Genomic DNA, 20368 nt, shown 5'->3' on the forward strand with positions numbered 1-20368 from the left:
CGGAGGTTGCTCACAATATACAAACATTAAATTTTGTACTGTTTTGTGGCAAGTGCTTTATATGTTTACACATGGTGGGTTTTGCTTTATGTTACCAGATAAACGCTGGGAAAAGGTATCATATTTTGCAACATCAGAGTATGGACAATGGAGGAATGGAAATGGAACATGCATTATGTGATAGCTTTCAGTTTAAAGCAGGAAGCTAAATCAATAGGTGACACTAGAGCAAGAAGAGATGTATACTGGAGGGTTGGCAGATCAAAAGGTTCCATGGATGGACTTGGATTGGTTTCTGTATTTCTGTGAAAGGACAAAGACTTTGTGACTGTGATTGAATTCAGACTGTGTTGACTTGGTTGGTCTGGATAAAAGATATTGCATGGATTTTGTTTTTGTTTTTTTAAATTGTGTATGGACCAATATGGCTGTACAACTTTTCCTACTCCATAGAGAGCTACCAAGTTTGCAGCTTCTTTTTCTACCAATAGGGTTGCCAATCCCCAGGTGGGGGCAGGGGATCCCCCAGTTTGGAGGCCCTCCCCCCACTTCAGAGTCATCAGAAAGCGGGGGGGGGGGCAGAAATGTCTGCTGGGCACTCCATTATTCCCTGTGGAAACCGATTCCCACAGGGTATAATGGAGAATTGATCCATGGATATCTGGGGCTCTGGGGGGGGGGTCTGTTTTTTGAGGTAGAGGCACCAAATTTTCAGCATGGCATTCGGTGCCTCTCCTCAAAACACCCTCTAAGTTTCAAAATGATTAGACCAGGGGGTCCAATTCTATGAGACTCAAAAGAAGGTGCCCCTATCCTTCATTATTTCCAATGGAAGGAAGGCATTTAAAAGGTGTGTAGTCCCTTTAAATGATATGGTCAGAACTCCCTTTGGAGTTCAATTATGCTTGTCACACCCTTGCTTCTGGCTCTAACCCTGTTCAGTCCTGGGATGTTGTTTTTTTTATCTCATTGCAGATGCTAAACCCACTCTCACTGAGTATGGTTATACATCCACAGTATTCCAATGTATTTTTCTTTTAGAATAGTGTATCAGAATAATTTTTTGTATTGACATACTCAAAATAGGGATATTGGCTGTTTATCTCATTACCTATACTTAACCCATTTTCACTATATTTTATTGTATTCTTTTTTCTTTTTTTCTATAGCAGTGTTTCCCATTTGCCGGGTCGTGACCCGGTACCGGGTCATGGAAGCCTCACTACCGCGTCACAAGAAAAACCAAAGCTAGCCCTGCCCCCCAGCAAAGCTAGTCCCACCCTGTCTCTGTGTTGTGCAGAGAGGAACTGGGCTGCCTCTCCTTCCTTCTCCCCCATTAAGTGTTCTTCAAGGTATGAGCTTTTATGTGCCTTGCAGTATGTTCTTTTGGAGAGATTTCCCCAGGAGGCCTGGGTGGCAAAGAAGGGTGTGTGTGTTTTTTTCAGCCGGGAGGGGTTGCTTTTTACCAAGCAACCACTGGGCAGAATTTTTGCTGGCTGGGGTCATCTGATGGTGAGGAAGGCTTTTCTTTCTTTCTTTCTTTCTTTCTTTCTTTCTTTCTTTCTTTCTTTCTTTCTTTCTTTCTTTCTTTCTTTCTTTCTTTCTTTCTTTCTTTCTTTCTTTCTTTCTTTCTTTCTTTCTTTCTTCCCCTGCAAGTGATGCTCTGTCTGTATTCTTGATGCTGGGAGGGGGGGGAAGCAACAGTGGCAGGGCTTCTAGCAGGGCCCTGAGATTTCTGTGTGAGTGAGTGAGAGTAAGAGGTGTGGGGCAGAAAGAGATTATTGGAGATTACTGCGGTATATCTCAACAGCACTGGAAGAGATGTTACTATGAACCTGGCACCATTTTACTGGTCCTGCTTTTAACAGCTATCTGACACCAAAATTAAACACCTCCTGTAGACATTTAAAAAGGATGAAAGTAGTTCACTGGCTAAGTATCTGCACAACAGGTTGCTTTTAAAGGCATGGGAAACAAAGCCGGTAAAAAGCTGCAAGCCCCTCATAAATATCCTTTTTGGGATAACTGCAGAAAAGCTTGTATGAACTTCATATAACTTGAAATTAATTCATTAATTGCAGTACAATTCTCTGCTACCTTTCACAGCAATTTCCCCATGTTTCAACCAAAGAAAAGTAGGAAAAATAGCTGTCGAAAGATTTTCTTGAAGCCAAGCAAGCTTGATTGTAGCTTGAGGCAGGGTTCCAGTAGTAGTAGCTGAAGGAAGGGCCTACTAAATGTGTCAGCATGTTTTGAGGTAGAGCAGCTGCCAGGGCCCAGTGTGGGTGGTACACAGTGCTGGCATTCCTGATGGCAATGGCAACAGCACTCCCAACTGCATACACTGGCCAGTGCTGTTGAGGAAGGGATGTGTAGGTGGTGCATGCAATTGAACATGGGCATTAGGAGTGCTTACAAGCTGGAGAAGAATACACAAAAAGATAGGTGCATGCAGGTGTGGGGGTGAAAAGAGAAGACCACCCACTTTCCACCCCTATTTTGGCTCAGCATGAGTTTTAGAAAGATTTTTCTGAAAATGAATTTACTTCCGAAGAAGAGGCAGGTTTGGGGGAGTGCCCTGGAAGTGAAAAGGTGGAGTTTTGGTTCAGTGTGCCCCGGAAGTGACATCACTTGATCCTTGACACCACAGGAAATGACAATTCCTGTCTTCCGGCTCCACCCCCAAAGTTTCCTGGCTCCAACCCCAAATTTTAGTGGGCCACAAAGGAGAAGTATAAAAATAACTGGGCCATGGGAAAGAAAAGTTTGGGAAACCCTGTTCTATAGCATACTAGAATGATGTTTACTAGTTAAAAAGTAAATTAGGTGGACAAGAACATCACTATCCAATGTATTTCTCTTTTAGTTGTATTGACATACTCAAACAGGGATGTTGGTTGTTTATCCCAGTACATATACTGAACCCATCTTCCACTATATTTTAACGTATTTTTCTCCAAATGGCAAACTATGTGTATGTTACATGTTAAAAGGTAAATTAGTTGAATGGCCTAGGCTTATAACAATAGAGTCATTAACAGACATTCTCACATTTTGACATATTACCGTTTTATTGCTTTTGCATGCTCATGCTACTTAGATCAAAGGTTTGCTCAATTTTTTAATTTTACTATTCTGTCATTGGATCTTAAATTTGTACCATTTTGCATTCTGAGCCACTGCCTACCAGCTATGTGTAGCTCTGCTCACTGTACTGGATTCCTCGTCTAATGAAGTGTGCTTAGAGCACACAAAAGCTTAAGTTCTGAATAAAACTAAGTTGGTCTTAAAGGTACAACTTGACTCCTATTTTGTTCTGCTACTTCAGACCAACACGGCTGCCCACTTGGATCTATCTAAAAGGTGATGGCAAGAACTCCCTTAGGAGTTCAATTATGCTTGTCACAACCTTGTTCCTGACTCCACCCACTATGTCTCCTGGCTCCACCCCTATGTCTCCTGGCTCCACCTCCAAAGTCCCCAGATATTTCTTGAATTGAACTTGGCAACCCTAATCACCTAGCATTTTTAAAGAAACATTAGGGCCTTTATGGGGTACAGTATTGTGAAGGAAATATCAATATTTGCAGTTTCAAGTCTCTGCACAAATCCTATGGCTTGTTTTAACTGTGTGTCTGTGTTAGGCCAGTGAAGATCAAGTGGATAATACACTTCAGATAATTGGTGCCTTTTCTAGAACGTCAAGTACTTCTCAGGATGACAGATCTGGTGGCTTTCCACTGTCCTAGCTGTGAGATGAGGTTCCGTTCTAGGCAGCTGCTGAAGAAGCATGTGGAAAAATTCTGTATAGGAGGAGAACTTGCAGACAATCCCAGAGACCAGAAGGGACGAGCATTGAGAAGAGAGAAGGAGCCAAAGCAAACTGAGACACTGGACAGCACGGTAGAACATTTTGCTGGTCTCTGACTGGTTGAGAATTATATTTGCCTACATTTTCAACTTCTGTACATTTAGGGGACTGAAATTGGGACAGATAGAGTTATGTCTATCAGTTTTAATGTCCTATTAATAGGTAAAGCTTGACCCCAAATTTGTAAAAAATTACCAGCTTTTTTATGTCTTTCTCAATATGTACAGTACAAATACCGTGGAAAGAGGTAATCAAATGTTATAAGCAGAAGGCAGTAAGCTGCAAGTGGGTTCTTCACTCACCTCCCACCAGCCTTTATTAATTATACAAGCAGAGGGTATGGCCTGAGGGATGTCTGCTACTGCATCTCAAAACAGAAATGAAACAGTTTAGAGGTTAAAAATAGTGTAATTCTAAAGGGTGTTTGGTTGAGTTGTCATTCACAACCACTGATGTTTTGAGCACTATCAGTGACATTTGCACAACTGCTTTACATCCATCACTCCAATTGCAACTGAATCCTGACAAGGCTGGGTACCCCAGCCCAAAACTCCATACCAGTTGGGCAAAGGGGCTCATATAGATGTTAAACAATATTGGAGAGAGGATTGCCCCATGAAGAACCCCACATACCAGTGGGTACCTAGTTGACACCCCCTCTCCTAGCACCACTCTCTGTCCCTGACCTTGGAGAAATGAGGTAAGCCGCTACAAGACTACCCCATTAACTCCTACATTATAGAGGTAGTGGGTCAAGAGACTGTGATTGACAGTGTCAAACGCTGCTGTAAGATTGAGCAATAACAGCAGCGTCAACACACCTCAATCCAACTGCCTGCAGAGATCATCTGTGAGGGTGACCAAAGCCATCTTTGTCCTGTGGCCAGGGCAGAAACCAGACTGGAATGAGTGCAGTACACATGTGTCATCTAGGAATTCTGGAGCTGTTTTGCCACCACTCTCTCAAGTACTTTACCCAGAAATGAGAGATTCAAGACTGGGCAATAATTGGAAGGCTCTGTAGGATCCAATTTTGGTTTTTTAAGAGTGGTACAACCACAGCCTCTTTCAGTCCCTCTGGATCCAGCGACAGATTGATAATGTCCACCAGAGGGCAGTTCCAGAACTATGTAATTTAAAACATCATTGGGGGGGGGATGCCCTGAATCAGGAAGGTCTAAATATTTCCTTCGTGGTGTATATTTCAGTTAATATTATTACCTGTGGTAGGGACTTAGCTTCTTCACAACATCTTTCCTTTGCAATTTGGAGCTAAAGGATAGTATCAGTGTCTAATTTTATGTCAAGAGTTAATAAACACTGGACTCAGATTTTGTTCTATTGCTTCAGACCAAAACAGCTACCCAGCCAAAGTCAGCAGTTGTACGTCTCTTTTCTTCTATGCCAAGAGTAATACATTTTCATGCTGAACACCTAGTGAGAGTGCTGTGATTCTACTAGAGATTATTACTAGATAATTAAAGAAGCTAAACTAGGCATCTCTGATTACATGGTGTAAATAAAGTATCATATTAATGTTATTCACTTGACAATTTTGTCCTGGCAGTAATGAAGCTAAGCCGTTGCAAGCTGATATATTTGATATGGGTGAGTCTGGTAAATTATTCAGCAAGTCTCCAAAATACATTGAGATTGCACCTCATCACCACCTGGTAATTATTAAAAATGTGTTTAGGTGGGTAGCCACATTGGTCTGAAGCAGCAGAATGAAATTTGAGTCCAGTAGCACCTTAAAGATCAATTAAGTTTTACTCTGGGTATAAGCTTATACCCAGTTTTATTCTGGGTAAGTTTATACCCAGAATACAACTTTGTTGGCTTTAAAGATGTCACTGATCTCAAACTTTTTTCATTAAAAATGTGGGATGAGCAGATCTCGGATTCACAGGAGTGCAGCTCCTGAACCTTTCTGAGAGTTCCTCCTCCTCCTCCTGAGGGTTCCACCTCCTTGTCCATTGAATAGTATGTGTGGCTGTAAAACAATCCCTGGATGAGCTCCACCGCCTATTTTTCTACAAAATGACCTCTGGGGATGAGTAAGAGGCAGTGCACTGCAGTCTCATGTTAAGCATGCTGTCTGAGGAATTACAACATTTCAGTGCAATCTCAAGAGTTACAGTTTTCTAAATCTGCTGAAGTCAATGGGTTTATGAGGAGTAACTCCACATAGGATTGTACTATACATCACAACATGGTTGCCCAAATGATTGTGTATAGACTAGCAGAGAAATTTGATTGCTACCTTTTACTCAAACATATTCAAACAAGAGAGGAAGCAAGCAAGCACTGATAATTGTTTGTTTTATGTCAAATAGATATTCAGCAGGCAAAGTTTTTTTAGACCTTGCAGTACAGTGATAGAAAAGATTGTGTATTGTTACACAGCTATTAAAGGCACAGGACTATTGGCAGGAAAAAGTTGGTAACCCTAACCAATGCCTAGAGGTGGGGTATGATACTAAAGGAATTCTATTTCCTTTTCACAGTTCTACAAATTGAGGATGCCCCTAGAGGATACACTTCCTACATTCAAGACTTCCCAGGCAAAGGTGAAGCCGAGTGTCTGAGGACTTTAGAAGAAAAAGAAAAAAGCTTGCAGGAGTTGCAAGACAAAACAATACAGTTCTAGCAAAGGGCTTTGGTTTTGAAATATTAAGCAAAAAATACAAATTTATTGTTTACTGTATTATAACATTCCTCTAGTTTACTTTCTGCTTCCATTCTTAAAGCCCTGTTTTCTACTCTCAGTTCCTCTGTCCATTGCATTATTATTATTAGTAGTATTTATTACATTTATGGATTGCCCAATCCCTGCTACTGCAGGGCTCTAGCCAATTTACAATATTATTAAAACATTACAATAAAACATAGTTAAAATACATTTCAGAACATGTAAACATTTAAGAACAGATGGCAAGTGAATAGCATAAGGTCCCACAGAACCCTGGTGGAATTTGGCAGAGAATTCCACCATGTTGGGGCCAGGACCAAAAAGACCTTGGCCCTTGTTGAGGACAGCCATACATCTTTAGGGCTAGGGACTACTAACAGATTGCTATCTTGAGAGTTCAGTGCCCTCCAAGGGACATATCAAAGGAGGTCCCATAGATACATTGGTCCCTGACTGCTCAAGGCCTTATAGGTCAATACCAAAAACCTTCACTCCGTACTCCACTGGGAGCCAGTGTAGCTGGCACAGCACAGGTCGTATATGTGCTGCCTGTGGCATTCCCATCAGGACTCTCACCGCCACATTCTAGATCAGTTGGAGTTTCTGGGTCAGTCTCAGGGGCAGGCCAGTGTAGAGGGAATTATAGTAGTCTATGGAAGAAAGAGGCAAGCCACTGAATGGTCACTCCCAAACTCCTACGTCAGCAAGGCAGTGGGTCATGAGATCATAATTGACAGTGTTGAACACTGCTGTCAGATCTAACAGTAATAGTAGCACCAACTCGCCTCAGTCCAGCTATCTGAGGAGATCGTCTGTCAAGGCAAACAACACCATATCCCTCCCATGGCCAGGGCAGAAGTCAGAGTGGAATGGATCCAATGCTGATGTTTCACGTAGAAAATTATGCAACTGTTCAGATACCACTCTTTCAGTTTCCTTGCCCGGCAACTGTAAGTTTGACGCTGGGTGGTAAATGGCAGGATTCAAAGGATCCAAGGATGGTTTCTTCAAGAATGGTATGATCATGGTCTCCTTGAGGCTCTCCAGATAAGCCCCTGTCACCAAAGACAAGTTGACAATATCTGTCAGCAGGCCTTGTATCCTCTCATCACCTGCCTTAACCAGCCACGAAGGGCACAGGTCAAGGAGGCACATGGTGGATCTGACAGTACTCAGGTCTCTGTCAGCATCAGCAGAAGAGAGCAGGCTGAGAAGGTCTCAAAGACTGAATCCAAAGATGGCCAAGGGCCTCCAGTTCACTTACTGTGTCGAAATTGGGTGGCAGGTTGCAGTGGAGCAACAGAACCTTGTCTGAGAAAAACTTGCAAAAGCCTCACAGCTGATAGCCAGATTCCTATTATTTTGGCTCCCTTTTGTCAGTGATGTCAAAAACCAAATTACTTTAAATAATTGTGCTGGGCATAAGCTGGCAGACTCAATGGAAGTGGAGAATTCCTTGTTCGCTGTTTTCACGGCTTTCTCATATGATTTCATAAGTATCCTATAAGATGTCCTTGTAGCTTGTCCTGAAACTGCCACCAAACTTGCTCAAGTCATGTGAGTTTTCATTTTATCCCCCTGCGTTCTGCAGTGTACCAGGGGTGTGACTTACTGTTGAGAACACAGAGGACGTCAGGGGGCAACCTCATTGATGACTTCAGTGAGACGAAGATTCCCTGGTTTTCTCTTTCTTCCTGGATTTTGCTAACTTGCCTTTAAATCTTAATTTTTATCTCTGCTCCTTCCAGTACTAACCCATTTCACCTCCAGTGCTTCATTGTTGCTACTCCCAATGCATGGAATTTTCTTCCACCAGACCAACAATTAGCTTCATCCACTGCATTTAAAATGTCTGTTGAAAACCTAATTGCCCAAGTTTATCTTTCAACTAAAATATGTAAGAAATTGGTTTTTTTCTCTTTCTATTATGTGCTACATCGGAATAGCCTTTTGGGGATTTGACACTTACAGAAAAAACATGGACAGAGGATGTTCAAGGTGTACAACAGGGCAGATTTCAGTCTTCAAATAACTAGTCCCCATTTATACATCAGTTCTGCAGCATTATAAATGTCTTGCTATAACAGTCATATAGGCTATGTGACAAGTGGTTTATAACAAGCAGCTCCATATATGGTCCCAGCAATTTTAATTCTAGATTACAATGATGTGATTAAAATAGCCAGAACGGCGCATGAAATATTTGCATACAGGGTAATTGTCACATGAAGCTACTTGCCACACAGTTCTCTTTTAGACATTTCCTCACATCCAAATGCATATGGGAACATGGCTTAAAGAAACCTTAAAGCCAGCATAATGCAATTGTTAAAGTGTTGAACTAGGATCAGAGAGACTCAAATTCAAATCGCATTCTGCAATGGAAGATTGCTGGTTGACCTTGGGTCAGTCACAGATGTTCAACCTATTCTACCCTGCTGTGAGGACAGATTGGAGAAATGTAAACCATTTGTAGCCCCCACTGGGGAGAAAACTGGTGTATAAATGAAGGAAATAAATAATAATAAAATGAAGTTAAAATAAAAGGTTCACAAGTTGGTGAGCATGGGGGTTGAATTGTATAATTAATCCCTATTAATCACAAAGAGTGTTCAGTAGGTGCTTATGACATTCATGCAAGACCATTCCGCACAGCCATCACAACACAATTCATGGGCTAAATATCTTATTGTCTGATGGACAAAGTATTACACTTCAGGTGCTCAGCAAGTGCAATAACCCTAAACCAAAAGCACTTGGATTTTTGTTTTGCAGCAATCTTCGCAGGTATTTTCAGATGGTCACTCTGTTGATCTGTAGAAGAGCAAGATTCTAGTCCAGTAGCCCCTTAAATGCCAACAAGATTTCAAGGGTATAAGCTTTAGAGAGTCAAAGTTGCCTTCATATTGACCTTAGAAATCCTGTCAGATCTTGCTCTTCAGAAGTATAGTAGGCTTAGAGCAGGGGTCCCCAACCTATCGAGCATGTAGACACATTTGGAATTCTGACACAGGGCAGTTGGTGCAATCACAATATGGCTGCCATAGAAAGTGGAGCCAACCATAAAATGTCAGCAAGCAAGGTTGTATGTAGTTCTAATAGTAATTCTTCAACATTTTAACACTGTTTAACAGGATGCTTTTTAATCTGCAAAGCAGATCAGAAGCCCTATTGGGTGAAAGCCCCATTTAGCCCCAGCTTCTTTTAAAAAACATTTGATGGACACAAGAAAAGTTGTTGACGGACATTACACTTGGGGATGCCTGGTTCAGAGACTAATTTGCACAAGGCCATCGGCCAATCATATTTGTATCCCACCCCTCCACCAAATGGACATAGTGGCATAAATGATTCTTTCCTCTGCTGTTTCATCCTCATAGCAACTCTGTGAACTAGACCAGGATTAGTGGAAGTGACTGGCCCAAGGTTTCCCAGGATGGTTTTGTTTATGCAAGTACTTTTTTAATTATTAAACCATGTATATCCTGCCTTTCCTTTTGTTTTCAGGGTGGCTTACAATAATAGTTAAAACATTGCCAGCTAAAACCAAATATAAAATAGCAAGCTCCATATCCCTTCTTGCTTAAAAAGATGACTGCTATTCAAACCTCCTCAAAAGCCCTTTGCAGTGTCTCCTGAAGAAGCTGAGTTGGAATCTGAACATGGGCACCCCCAGCCCTAATCCAGCACTCTACTGTACCACACCGGCTTATGCAGATGGACGAGTATTTGAACCTGCATTTCCCACATCCAAGCCAATACATCACACAGGTCTTCCAGTAGAGGACATGTTGAGATCTTCTCTTCAAGAATTCACACTTAACTTTTCACATGTCGACTTAGATCCCACAGAGGATTTTTGCTGATTCCCTTTGACTTCCCTCCCAGCTGTTCTTGGGGGTTACCTGTCCCTCAGGAGCAACATTTCAGGGGGCATTTTGGGCTGCAAAAGGGGTAAGATGTAAATCCCTTCTATCCACAGAAGTGGACTAATAGAGGGCTGGTGTGGCATTGTGGTTAGAGTGTAGGACTGGGAACTGGGGGTGACCTGGTTCAGATTCCTCTCTCGGTCATGGACTTCTCATAATCTCTTGGCCTAACCTACCCCCCACAAAGTGGTTATTGTGAGGATTCAGTGGAGGAGGAAGGCAACCACTATCTTTAAGGATCACTTAGCTCTGAGGGATTACTGATTTTAGTGTTAAAGTTCCTTTTTCTTGTCTCTTAGGATGAGAACAGACACCAAATGCTCCATCAGCAGGAATTCTGGCAGCGCCAGCAGCAAATGGCAGAAGCACATGAACATCAGTTGGCAGATATCCAGGCCAGGAACCAGTATCTGGAACAGCAAAGGGATGGTAGGAGAAAATTGGAGCATATACTGTATTATCAGATTCCTGTAAATGCCTCTTGTGCTTAGGTCAGTTTTGGTGAGTGTCCTGAACTGAACAGCATGAAAGCTAAGAATGAACAACCATTCTTCACTTAGAAGGAAAAGCCAGGGACTGGCACACAGGGCTTATCACCTCACAAGTCCTAGAAAAGATCAGGAGGTGCAGCTAGATACAAAGAACTTGCCCAAAAGTAAGACTTAGGCTGCCAGTTGTAGTTTTATATGTAGAAATTGTCTCATTGCACTATGTTCCAGAGAGTTCAAGTTGAGGACTTTATGTCAGCTACTTGATAGGAATTGTGGACCTCCCAGAAGCATGCCAACCCCTTTGTGCCAGTAGCAAGGGTGTGCAGGGAGGAGCCATTTTAGTCTTACCCTTATTCAAGTTCCATTTTTGCATCTTATAACTGCCCCCTGAAGCCATTATTGTCTCCACTGCGGAATCATGTTGCTTATACAGCTACACATAATTCTTGTAAGTGGAGCCAACAGCAGCAGCTTGGAATGGTTTAAGGATGCAAAAATGTGGTGGGGTGGGGATCCTGAAACTGTTTTTTTCTACATGCTGCAGTCGTGAGCAGAAAAAGACTGGTGTGCATCTGGGAGGCACAAAACATCCTTTAGCACATTTGATATGGCCTCATGCTGTCTACCAACAAACATGAGGACTTTGTAGTGTGTAGCAAGGCTTCAACTATGCAAGTGTATAATGTGGAAACCAGGTCCTCACAAATCTGTACTATTTTTGACTACAGGTGCTCTTTTGTACAACAGTATTTGTTGTACCTAAAAATTAAAATATTAGGGAGAAGGTTTATAGCCTTGTCTTTTCCCTGACTTTCTTGTTTTCTACATGTAGAAATCTTTCTCCCGGGAAACAATTCTCCTGGGGAACAATTGCATCACATGAGCCTTCACTTGTATCTGAGCAATACAGCTGAGCAGTCATTTACCACCTCATAATTTTTTAAGAAGTAGACCAGAGAGAACATATTAACCCAGCACAGAAACAGAGGTCCTCAGTCAGATGGATCAGGGCTGTGATGCAAGATGACTTATGGTATTCTGAATAGGGGGTTCCAGATAATATCAATTGATGTAACTCAGATGCACCACTATTCTGCAGCCAATTTTTATTTGTCCAGAGATCCATAGGCACTTGTCAGAGATGAAGTTAGGAAATTCAGCTGCATCTCACATTGAGCACCTGCTGGTGGAGCTAAAAAAACAGGAAGGGAAGAATCTGCTTGCTTTGGATGCCTTGCAGGAGCAGATTGGACTTCTGCAGCAACAGAGAACAACAACAAAGAACAAGTAAGGCTCCATTACAGTAGATGCAACTCCGCCAGGGTATGTGTGTCATGGGGCTAGAGAACAGGAATCCCTAGGCTTGTTGAATCTCTAGGCACTTTCAGAATGTCTGCTATGGATAGAGTGATCACAAATTGTTGGGGGGTTCTTAGAGAAGCATTATCCTCAATGTGCCATTTGTTTCCCAATGAGTGCTCCTTGCAGATCCAAAAATTAAGCCTCTGGATTGCTCTGAAGTACCTCCTATTCCAATGAGGAGAAAGAAAGCCCGAATTGTGTCCTCCCCAAGGTAAAGGGCCACTTTGGGGGAGAAACAAGCGGGTGTCATGTTAGCAGGTGTTATGGGTAGTTTTCGTCTCATCAGAAAAACACCAAGGCAAGGTGGTCAGCAACAAGCAGGCTTTTATTTGGAGTACATGTTTTGCAAAGCATGGAGAGAAAGCACCCAAGATAGGTCGGTCTCAAGTCTGGGATACAACCCAGCTCAATTTAAGGCTCCCGACACCACGTCCCCTATCTGTCCCTCTGGCCAATCAGGCCCAAGACGGAGGGCTCCCAATCTAACCTATGACCAACGTTGGTTTCTTATCTTCTCCCTATATGGACATTTTCTTGCCCTTTGCGACATGCATGATTAATATATGCGGAAAGCGAAAAATAGTCTATTTGCAGACATAGCCCTTGAATAATATCTGGTACTTTCCAATTGTTATGGAATGCTGGCAAGGCATTTTTACAGCCTGGTCATATGTCTAAATGATTGCTGACATAGTCTATTTTTGTATCATGTGTCTGAGCAATTGCTGACATGGTCTGCTTTATAGCCTTGTGCTTTTCTAAGGTTGGGTGTGGTGCACAAGAGATCTGTCTTTATCCATATCAATCCCCCCTTTTTCTTTTGACTCATTTATCTTGGGCACCACTCAATCATTCTTCCTCCTCTATTTCCACAATTATTGTTGCATAATCAGTATCCTCAGTAAATTCAATCTCTCCTCGTCCTGGGAAGGGGGGATTCGGGAGGGGGAGATTTGGGCACTTTTGTTTTATGGCCTGTAAGTGTAGAAGCTTAATAGGATCTTGGTTTCCTATGGCTGCCTCCACAGCCTTGGTTATCATAGATCGAATGACCGGGATCAAACAAGGCAACATCATCAAACCCCCTAAAATCAATAATCCCATTAACAGGGCCTGTTTTCAATTTGCAAACAAACCCCCTAGCCACCCCCCTTCATCCAACACTCCAGTTCAAGTTTGGACCAGCACACGAGCAATTCTGCAAATCTCTGATGCTATATCCTGCACAACCTTTCCATTATCATCTATATTAAGACAGCAATTTGTGAGATTAAATTTTTCACAGACTCCACTTTCTTCAGCTAGTAAATAATCTAGAGCCAAGCGATTTTGATATATGGCAGCACACATCTGAGTCTGATTGGTTATGATTTCTACCACAGCCTGTAATCTAATAATGTGGTTAAGCATATACACAAGGGTTCTATATCTCCAAGACCCATCCTGTGCCCAAGTAGCCAGGCCATAATATTCAATAATCCACTGTGGGGGCCATTCATCTCCCCACTGCTTACCTCCAATATCCAGGGAACGTTTTGATCTAACATAATCATGGTTCTTCTTTAGTGTTGTTAACTAGCAACATCCGCACTGAACTAGGTCAGTGGGCAGGACCTCCTTTCACTCATGAGTAGGCCTCCGCTCACCCAGCAGTTTGAAATATTTAGTGAGGCAGCTATTTGCCCAGCTAGGGCTATGAAAAGTTTGCTGCCAGGCTCTGGAATGACAAACTTTTCATCTTGAGCCTCATTAAATTCAGTGTCATACAGAACTTGCTTGTTCTCTTGAACCAGTTTGGGCTTAGGGGTGGACATTTTTTTCTGGCCTGATTTTGAATCAGCGGGCCAGCATGCCCATGATGCCACTAGGCAGCTGGCTCTCCCTCTACCAATTATTGTTCCAATTGACCCTGCCTGATCATTTCTGCCTGATAATAGGAAATTCTTCACTCCGTACAAACTGTCTGGGTCTTAGGTTTTATACAGCTTTCAGGCATTTTTCTTATATTAATATGTAGCAGTTTTTTTCAACCCCTGCATTTCCCAGCATTTAATACATCTAGCTGTACAATTACAATATATTGGCACACTGGCAACAATACAACAAAGCACGGTGATAAAAACTTTTGAAGCATGCATGATTAAATCTTAAAATAACAGAATTATAGGGGGACCCCTAAGGGTCGTCTTCCTCTGAGGAGTTCTCTGTGTCTTCGGGTAAAAGGTTACCTGAATTTGGACACTTGGCACAATACAAGAAGTGCCAAAACCAGGACTCTTCAGTGTTTTCTAGCAGGTAGGGGATGGAGGGACATAGCCCTTCCTGGGAACGTTCCCACAACCTCCCCTCAATTGGGTCTCCTGCTTGTTTTTGAAAATAAAACCTGATCTCCCCCCCCTTGGGGTTTTTCATGGTTTCTATGTTGAAACTCTACCCGACCCCAGTAAATCTGTCTCTCTCCCTCTCCGTGCTTCCAAATCCTTTCCCTATAAAACTGGCATACGTCTCCCTCCCATTTTAGGCTAGGCCCATAGGGATTTTGGAGTGGGTCGTCAAATTGCCACGCAAACCTTTGGAGTCTCTCCCAAGGGCTCCACCTCCCATCGTCATTTTGTTGGCAGTTTTGCAGGGGAAATTGAAACATCACCGTCAGCTAGGTTAGTTTTCCTCAATGTTAGTTTTAAAGGGTTTTCAGGGTCTACGTTTGCAGTCCAGTCTGGAGTACTGGCTTTGTCAGGGGCTGGGATGACCTTCACATGGGAGTAATGCACCCAACCGCCCTCAGCTGTTTTGAACGGCAGTCTCCATCACTAGGAGGACAAGAAATGGTCCCTCCCAGTTGGGTTGTAACGGTTCATCCCTCCACTTCCTCAGAAGCACCCAATCTCCAGGCAACACACAATGGACTGATACCTCCAATGGAGGGGTCTGATGAATGAGACCCTGTTTCCTGCGAGTGGACAAAATAGAAAACAGCGACATTCATTATTACAATCCCCAACATACTTCATCACCTTCATAAATATGTGTAAGCCTTTTCTCTGCTGAGGTCTTTGACATTAGCACCAGTGGCAAGCAGCATGAAGAATTCTAACATCTAGACCTCCACACCATTAGCTTACACCTTTGTAACAGCTTCAATTCCCTCTATCCTCCCGAGCCCCCTGGGCATGAGCCTTTTCTCTTTCCTTTTGAGTATATACGAAAGGGGGTTCCGGATCCAGTCCTTGGGGGATGAGGGTGGCCAAAAAGGCTGTTGGGACCGGGGGTCCTAGGGCATCCAACTTGGCATGCTCATTTGCCCATCGGTTTCCCTGTGCCTCAGGGCTGGACCCCTTTTGATGTCCTTTCACATGAATTACGGCCACTGGGCCGGTCCCGTTAGTGCTCCCAACAGCCTTTTGATGATGCCTACATGGGCCACAGATTTCCCTTGGGAGCTCAGCAGTCCTTTTTCCTCCCAGCTTTCCCAAACACATGCACTACCCCACACGCATATTTAAAATCTGAATAGATAGTTACACTTTTTCCCTTGAATAGCTCTAAAGCTCTCTGGACTGCCACTAGTTCAGCTGTTTGGGCCGACATGGATGGGGGAAGGGATCACGATTTGATTTCTTGTCCTCCTCCCTTTGCTATGGCATATTGCTGTATTGTTTCCCAATCACCCTGGAGGATCTGTCTACAAATACATCTGTTGCCCCCAAAATGGGGGTTTCTTCCAGGTCTTCCCTGATTTTGGTCTGTAATCCCACTATATCTATACAACAATGTTCCAGCCTCCTTTTTTTGTCTGTTCCTGGGGATAGTCCTAACACCGGACTAGGTCCTTCTGAGGTGGCTAGGATTAGATCAGGGCGTTCCAAAAAGATTGCCTCTAATTGGAGAAGTTGGGCATCTGTCATCGACTGCCTTGCAGTGTGAGTTAAAATGATTCGGATTTGGTGGGGGGAATGCACCATCAGGACTCCCTGACACACACATTTCCTAGCCATTTTTACTGCCTGAGCGGCATCTGCACAGTCCTGCAGGCAGCAGGGCCATCACTATACAACGGGGTCTAACATGCGGGAAAAATAAGCCATCAGTTGTTCCACCTCCCCTTTCTTTTGGGTCATGGCCGCAATCACAAACTCTTTTTGGGTGTTTATATGTAGGTGAAAGGGCTTCCACATGTTGGGGAACCCTAAAGCTGGGGCAGAGAGGAGGCTAGATTTCAATTTTTAGCATGCCCCCTCCTCAGCCCTGGTCCATTCCAATCTGTCAGGCCACTCATCCTTTAATTGGCTGGTAAGGGGGAAGGTCCTAGCCGCAAACCCCTCTATCCAAATTCCACAAAAATCTACTGAGCCCAGAAATCCTCGTAATTGTCCCTTGGTAAGGGGGAGGGGCAGGTCTTGGGTCCCCTGGACTCTCTTGGGATCCAGGAGCTTCTTTCCCTCCCTTAATAAATGTCCCACATATTTTACCTGGGGCTGGCAAAATTGTACCTTTTTCTTCGCCACCCCCAACCCCTTTTGGGCCAAAAAATTTAAAAGGCTCACCGAGCCCTCTCGGACGTCCTCCTCATTCTCAGAGGCTGGTTGGGGCACTCCCCACCCTCTCTCTCTCTGACCTGTAAATCTCTTAGTTCTTTTCTCAAATTACTGTGTTCCCCGGGAATCATTGCCCCAGGGGTCTCATCCTTCTTCTTCCTCCTCCCTCGGCCTCCTTCTCCTCGGGTCCGGGTCTGGCCCAGGAATTGGAGGCGAAATATAGGGAGGAGGCAGATGGTCCAACGGGTCCCACTCGGCCGAAGTGGGAGCCGAAGGGGAGGGGGCGGCCGTGTCCTTTATATCTGCTGTACAAAATCCACCCATTCTAAAATGTACGGAATTTCCATGGCTGCCAGCTGACTGGGTAATTTCAGCAAAGAAATATGGATCTTTCTGCCCAAAGAATGATCCCATGTTCCAAATTTCAGCCACCTATGTCCTGAAATCAGTGGCAATTATGGCCACACCTGAGTCGAAAGAGGCACCATTTCCTCTTTCGACAATCCACTGGCTCCTCCAGTGATCTCCCATTGGGCACAAATCTGCCCCAAGGGGGTATCCTTAGGAATATCTATCTGTTTCCATCCAGATGGGGCGTCCCCCACGAGATCCTTTTTCACTGACGTCTTTGAAGCCTTATTATCCATTGTGTTCCTAAGGTGTTCTAACTTTACCAAAATTACTCATCAGGAATCTGTCGAGGCCTCTCCTCGATTCCTCTCTGGTGACCTGGTTGTTACTGCCATATGGGTTCTTGGCCCCACGGCGGGGAAAGCAAACAAGTCGCCAAGGCTGGTTCCAACAAGGGTACCAGGGGCCCCCCTCAAGCAAAATACTCACGTTCTCCTGCCAGTGGGTCAACGGAGGGCGAAGCCGCAAATCTCCAGTAGGGCCTCCGGTCCAAAAAGGACACAATCCCACTTCTGACACCAAGTTGTTATGGGTAGTTTTCATCTCACCAGGAAAACACCAAGACAAAGTTGTCAGCAACAAGCAGGCTTTTATTTGGAGTACATGTTTTGCAAAGCATGGAGAGAAAGCACCCAAGATAGGTGCGGTCTCTGAAGTCTGGGATACAACCCAGCTCAATATAAGACTCCCGACACCACGTCCCCTATCTGTCCCTCTGGCCAATCAGGCCCAAGACGGAGGGCTCCCAATCTAACCTATGACCGACGTTGGTTTCTTATCTTCTCCCTATATGGACGTTTTCTTGCCCTTTGCGTCATGCATGATTAATATATGCGGAAAGCGAAAAATAGTCTATTTGCAGACATAGCCCTTGAATAATATCTGGTACTTTCCAATTGTTATGGAATGCTGGCAAGGCATTTTTGCAGCCTGGTCATATGTCTGAACGATTGTTGACATAGTCTATTTTTGTATCATGTGTCTGAGCAATTGCTGACATGGTCTGCTTTATAGCCTTGTGCTTTTTTAAGGTTGGGTGTGGTGCACAAGAGACCTGTCTTTATCCATATCACAGGGCTTTTTTGTAGCAGGAACTCCTTTGCATATTAGCCCCCCCCCAATGTAGCCAATCCTCCAAGAGCTTACAGGGTTCTTAGTACAGGGCCTAATGTAAGCTCCAGGAGGATTGGCTACATCAGGCGTGTGTGGCCTAATATGCAAAGGAGTTCCTGCTACAAAAAAAGGCCTGCATGTTAGCAAGCACCGTAGCATACATCATATGGCTGCCATCTTGGAGATCACAGGGCTTAGAAGATCACTCCCAGTCGTTATGATCCTGTTATGGGAACCAAGGCCTGCAAAGGAGGAGGTCTGCAAAGGTCCAGGACTGAGAAGATCCATCCAATCATCCATAATTTTCAGAGATAGTGAAGTAGAGATCCAAACAGCATCACTGAGTGAAGAAGGAAAAAATAAGGAAGCCTTTATACATATCCTTACTTTTCCTGTTCCATTTTTTTTAGAAGCAAACCAGAACCTCCCACCAATATAAAGGCAAGCAGTGCTGACAAAATGGGAAAGAAGGTCTCCCTCAGGCTTTTGCCATTTCCTGCAGCTGTTGGACCTCTCTCTTCAGAGATACAGTGAGCTGAGACAGTGGGAAGAGGAACAGACAAATGCCAACAGAAATAATTTATATGAATGTTGATTGGTTATATTTTTCCTTGTTTGCTGCCTGTGAAACTTTTCTACATTTGAGGGAACTCTTACAATTTACAATTCTGAGTGGGTTGACTGGTGGCACTTTTTGCTGGGTGAGAAAGGAAAAATTATTTATCTATTGGACAGTCAGAAGGGTTGCCATGTTCCTCCTCCCCCACCATTGAGCCCTTAACAGCTGGATAAAACAAATGCAGCTTTCTCCATTCTTTCATTTTCATGCTATACAAAGTTGTCGTTGTTGGATTTCTGCTAGTAACAAGTAGATAAAGAGCCATACCAGTCACAGGAGATTAAAAAATAAGGCCAGGGTTGATGATGCAGTAGTACTGCAAAACAAACAGATTCCCCTGATGAAGCCCGTTGGCAAAATGCATAGGGAATTTTTAGAAGTTTAATGAATAAAGTATATTTTACCTGATTCTGCACCATTGGCCCTAGCATTATTTTTTTTAATCTCCTGTTGTATTTCTGTCTGTGATACTACCAATTAAGGCATGTAATCCTCTGCAAGGAATAAATAATATAGGGATGCTGTGAGAGATTTGATAATTACTTTGCATGTTCCCTGCAGGGCTCTGTATCTGGCATATGCACAGAGTGGAAACAATGATCACAACATCCTCAACCAGATGTATGAGCTGCAGGTAGAGGCCATAGAACTGGAGAAAGGCGGAGCCAGGCCTGATCACAACAGCAGAAAGAAGAGTGAGTTCTGTTTCCCTGCAACCTTCTCCTTAAGCTTAGTTTTTATGCCACAGGCTAGGAGAGCAGAACTGTCTCGTTCAGACCATAAATCTAGCATTTGCATATCTTCCTTTAATTCAGCTGTGCTCAGTGTTCCCATATTATGCCAAGTCTCACCCCTGGGAGGCTAGGGAAAACCATGAAATAAAGGCAGATCTTTCCTATGAAAACTCAAGCTGCCGTATTTTTGTTAGCCTATAAGATGCCCATGGACTATGTGTTTGTTATGTTAACCCAAACACTTTAGCATATTCTTCCCTCCTCTTTTACTTCCTGATTGCTTTTCCTTCCTGCCATTGTAGAACATGAAGGTAACCCAAATACCTACCCATGGGGTTTGCATTCTGAACTTCTGGCTGCTGAGCTGGAGAATCAGCGGTTAGAAGATGAAATATTCAAGCAGAAGATCCTAAGGGGCAGATGGAGAAAGGAGGATGGTATGGTCCCCAGTCTATTTTGTCAAAGATGTTGCCAGGGAGACTAGAGATTTGTAATAATAACCCATGAGATTGGTGGAGTGATGGGTTATTCTTATTCTAGCCCAATCAATTAGGATTTTGGCAGATTGACATACATTTTAATGTGGGGAGCTTTGTTTTGAGCCAAGCTAT

General features: G+C 43.5%; 1 protein-coding gene across 1 annotated transcript in view; it reads left to right on the forward strand.

Moving 5' to 3' along the window:
• CCDC17 (coiled-coil domain containing 17) overlaps positions 1-20368 on the forward strand; it is a 37239-nt gene that overhangs the window by 7924 nt on the left and 8947 nt on the right. Inside the window, exons 2-8 of the mRNA XM_060231703.1 lie at positions 3698-3903; positions 6379-6441; positions 10792-10921; positions 12102-12270; positions 18815-18934; positions 19585-19718; positions 20060-20194. Coding sequence (XP_060087686.1) covers positions 3718-3903; positions 6379-6441; positions 10792-10921; positions 12102-12270; positions 18815-18934; positions 19585-19718; positions 20060-20194 — 937 coding nt within the window. The 5' untranslated portion in view covers positions 3698-3717. The remainder of the gene's footprint in view (positions 1-3697; positions 3904-6378; positions 6442-10791; positions 10922-12101; positions 12271-18814; positions 18935-19584; positions 19719-20059; positions 20195-20368) is intronic.

The sequence above is a fragment of the Heteronotia binoei genome, chromosome 2 (assembly GCF_032191835.1).
Source record: "Heteronotia binoei isolate CCM8104 ecotype False Entrance Well chromosome 2, APGP_CSIRO_Hbin_v1, whole genome shotgun sequence".
NCBI classification, from domain to species: Eukaryota; Metazoa; Chordata; class Lepidosauria; order Squamata; family Gekkonidae; genus Heteronotia; species Heteronotia binoei.